This window comes from Cebus imitator, unplaced genomic scaffold (assembly GCF_001604975.1).
Source record: "Cebus imitator isolate Cc_AM_T3 unplaced genomic scaffold, Cebus_imitator-1.0 Scaffold404, whole genome shotgun sequence".
In the NCBI taxonomy this organism is placed as follows: Eukaryota; Metazoa; Chordata; class Mammalia; order Primates; family Cebidae; genus Cebus; species Cebus imitator.
In genome coordinates, this window is record NW_016107719.1 from 1,516,417 (window position 1) to 1,520,231 (window position 3,815).

Sequence of the window (3,815 nt, forward strand, 5' to 3'; positions counted from 1 at the left end):
GACCCTCCCAAGGAGGGAGCTGCAGCTCAGGGAGAATGAGGACAATAGCAGGGGGTCGCCCTACAGGGTGCTTCCACGTGCTGGCTCCTGCCAAACGCTGGCACCAGTGTTATGGGGCCTGTGTACAGATGAGGAAACTGAGGCAGAGGCAGGGGCTTGGTGGCAGGCCTCCGGTTTCTGTGGAGGGAAGGCCCAGGACACTTGGGGAGTGGGCAGCATGGGTCATGGCGGGCACCCGGCGCACAGCGGCAGCCGGGTGCAGACCAGAAGCCCCCCCACCCACGTCGCGGGGCCCGGCCGCCCCGCCTGGGAGCCGGGCACTGGGATGGGCGGGAGGCGGGATCTCCAGGCCGCGCCGCTTCCTGGCTCCCCACCCAGCGCCGGCTGCCGCCCTGGCCACGTCACCGCGGGGCCAAGAGTGCGCGGGCGGCGGCGCTGCGGGTGCGAGCGCGGAGCTGGGAGGCGCAGGCCGGGCCCTGGGGCACCGAGAGACCGGGGCCAGGGACGTGGCAGCCGCCCTGCCCGCCAGAAAGTTTCTTGAAGTTTGCTGGGCGCCGGCGTACGATCGACGGGCCGGACCATGAACGTGTTCCGAATCCTCGGCGACCTGAGCCACCTCCTGGCCATGATCCTGCTGCTGGGGAAGATCTGGAGGTCCAAGTGCTGCACGGGTGAGGGGCGCCGGGCAGGGAGGTGCGGGACCCCCCTCTCCGGCCAGCCTCATGCCCCTGGGTGCCAGGCAGGGCACTTCACCGGGTCTGCTCAGGGTGGGGGATCCTTGAAACTTTGCAGAGCTCCACTTCCAGAAACAATGTAAAGTTGTATAAAATCAAAGGAGGAGAACCTCTCGGGATGATAGGAGGAGGGTGGGTTTGTGCCTGCACTGACGCCCCCTCATTTTGGCAGTGTCACTGCTGGTTGGAAGAGGGGGGACATGAGGGAGGTGAAGACCCCTTCCTCCCCCCAGTTACACCCATTGTTCCCTCCACTCTCACTTGGGGGGTGAAAGGGGTGTGCACACAGGAAGCGCCCCTGGTTCTCAAGGTCTTCTCTTCCCTTCCGCTTCCCAGACCCCACCTCACCCTCCAAACTGAGCCCTCGTCCCTCCCCGGCCAGCAGGCCAGCAGGTGTGGCACCGGTGGCTGTGATGTGGCAGGAGTGCACCATAGGTGGGCGTGGAGCTGCTGCTGAAGGGAAACCCGGGGAGGGCTGAGGGAGGCCCCTGTTTGCATTCTGGCTGCTCTGCTGGGGGTTTGGAGAAGCTCTGAGGCTGGGACTCCTGATCACCAAACAGATCCAGAGCCACCTCCTGCAGTCATCTTTGTCCACTGGTGTCCTGGTGGTGCCCACCCTGTACCTGGCACTGGGTGTGTGGATGCAGGGATGAGCTCAGGCTCCTGGGGGACTGAGGAGGCAGAAAGGGGACCCCGAAGGCCCCGTGCAAGGAGCAGGTCGGGGCTGGTCCTGGAGGATGGGCAGGTGTCAACCCAGCAAGCGTGTGCTGTGGAGGGCTCTGGGGATGCAGAGGCACAGAGGTCACCAAGCATGGGGCATGCCCCTGGAAGGGTGGGCAGCCAGATTCAGGGTGGTCTGGAGGGAGATGAGTCCAGGAGGGAGCGTGGTCCAGATGTGAAAGGGCTTTTTCTGTCAGGCCAGGGAGTTGGGACTGGGGAGCCCATCATGGTTTGGGAGCAGGGGAGGGGACTGGAAGGGGCCTGAAGCAGGTCGCTTTGGAAGCTTTGGGAGACAAGGCACAGAGCGGGGGCAGGCTTGGCAGGGTGGGGTCAAGAGGAGGGAGTGGTTCTAGGCCTGGAGGCGGTTTGCGTTTGGGGTCTCTGGAGAGATAGGTAGTGTGTCTCTTCAGGTTCTTCCTCAGGGAAGGTGGCTGGGAATGCTGGGTGGGGGGATCGGGAGCAGCATCAGCTCCGACCTGTCCCTGCACTTTTGCAGATGGCCCTGAACAGAATGAGCAACCATGACCAAGAGGGAACGCTGTTGGGCCAGATGCAGTGGCTCACGTCTGTAATCCCACCACTTTGGGAGGCCGAGGCGGGCGGATCACAAGGTCAGGAGTTCGAGACCAGCCTGACCAACATGGTGAAACCTCGTCTCTACTAAAAATACAAAAATTAACCGGGTGTGGTGCCGTGTGCCTGTAATCCCAGCTACTTGGGAGGCTGAGGCAGGAAAATTACTTGAACCTAGAAGGCAGAGGTGGCAGTGAGCAGAGATTGCACCACTGCACTCCAGCCTGGGCAACAGAGCAAGGCTCTGCTTCAAAAAAAAAACAAAAAAAAAAAAAGAAGGGATGCTGTTACCTGGACCGCCGTCTGCCAAACACTGCTGGTCACCTGGAATGCAGGCCGGACAGCAGAGGCCCAGCCCCAGTGGAGCTGACTTTTTTTTTTTTTTTGAGACACAGTTTCACTTTGTCCCCAAAGCTGAACTGCTGTGGCATGATCTTGGCTCACTGCAACCTCCGCCTCCCAGGTTCAAGCGATTCTCCTGCCTGAGCTTCCAACTAACTGGGACTACAGGTTTGTGACATCACACTCAGCTAATTTTTGGATTTTTAGTAGATACAGGGTTTCACTATGTTGACCAGGCTGATCTCAAACTCCTGGCCTCAACTGATTCGCCCACCTAGACCTCCCAAAAGTGCTGAAAATACAGGTGTGAGCCAGTGTGCCCAACTTTCTTTCTTTCTTTCTCTTTCTTCCTTTCCCTTCTTCCTTCCTTCCTTCCTTCCTTCCTTCCTTCCTTCCTTCCTTCCTTTCTCCCTTTCTCTCTCTCTCTCTTTCTCTCTTTGTTTCGACAGAGTTTTGCTCTATCCCCTAGGCTAGAGTGCTGTGGCCCAATCTCAACTCACCGAAATCACCATATCCTGGGTTCAAGCTATTCTCCTGCCTCAGCCTCCTGAGTAGCTGGGATTACAAACACCCACCGCCACACTCAGCTAATTTTTCTATTTTTAGTAGAGATGGGGTTTCGCCATATTAGCCAGGCTGGTTTCAGACTCCTGGGCTCCAGTTACAGGTGTGAGCACTGCACCCGCCCAAGTGGTGGAGCTGACTTTCTAGTGGTAGGAAACCACCAATAAACAATAGTCATAGGAAACTGAGCAAATGACATGGTTTGTTAGAGGCCATAGAGAGTACTATGGGAACAGAAAAAGGGCCGCTGGGTGGCAGGGATGGACCTGTGTGTGCAGAGAGAGAAGTCAGAGGTGAGGTGCCTGGATGGGTGCAGGGCCTGGGGTGACCTCAGCAGACCCAGCCCCAAAGGCCAGAGACTTGGGCTTCATTCTCACTCCTCCCTTGACTCGCTGTGTGACCCTGGGCCTCTGTTTTCCCGTTTGTCAAGTGGGAGTGAGGGCTGCCCCTGGCAGTGGGGCCCCCCTGTGCCCAGTGAACCCCGCAGGGACTCCGGCCAGTCCAGGCTCACATTGTCCTCTGTGTCCTGGGTCTCCATGTGCAGCTTCCTTTGGTGGAAATGATTCATTGTTTTCAAAAGTGTAAAAATGATTGTGCTCAACATCAGCAGGGGGCTGGGCATGGCGGCTCATGCCTGTAATCCCAGTACTTTGGGAGGCTGAGATGGGTGGATCACTTGAAGTCAGGAGTTCGAGACTAGCCTGACCAACATGGTGAAACACCATCTCTATTGAAAATACAAAAAAATTAGCTGAGTATGGTGGCAGGTGCCTATAATCCCAGCTACTCTGGGGGCTGAGGCAGGAGAATCACTTAAACCTGGGAGGCAGAGGTTGCAGTGAGCCAAGATCTCGCCATTGCACTCTAGCCTGGGCAACAAGA

The 3,815-nt window shown here is 58.1% G+C and overlaps 1 protein-coding gene across 1 annotated transcript in view; it reads left to right on the forward strand.

Annotated features, from left to right (window-relative positions):
• The first annotated feature begins 396 nt into the window (after positions 1-396).
• The window catches only part of KDELR3 (KDEL endoplasmic reticulum protein retention receptor 3), a 16,135-nt gene continuing 12,716 nt past the window's right edge, over positions 397-3,815 (forward strand). The window contains exon 1 of the mRNA XM_017509002.2: positions 397-671. Within this exon, the coding sequence (XP_017364491.1) occupies positions 581-671 (91 nt within the window). The 5' untranslated portion in view covers positions 397-580. The remainder of the gene's footprint in view (positions 672-3,815) is intronic.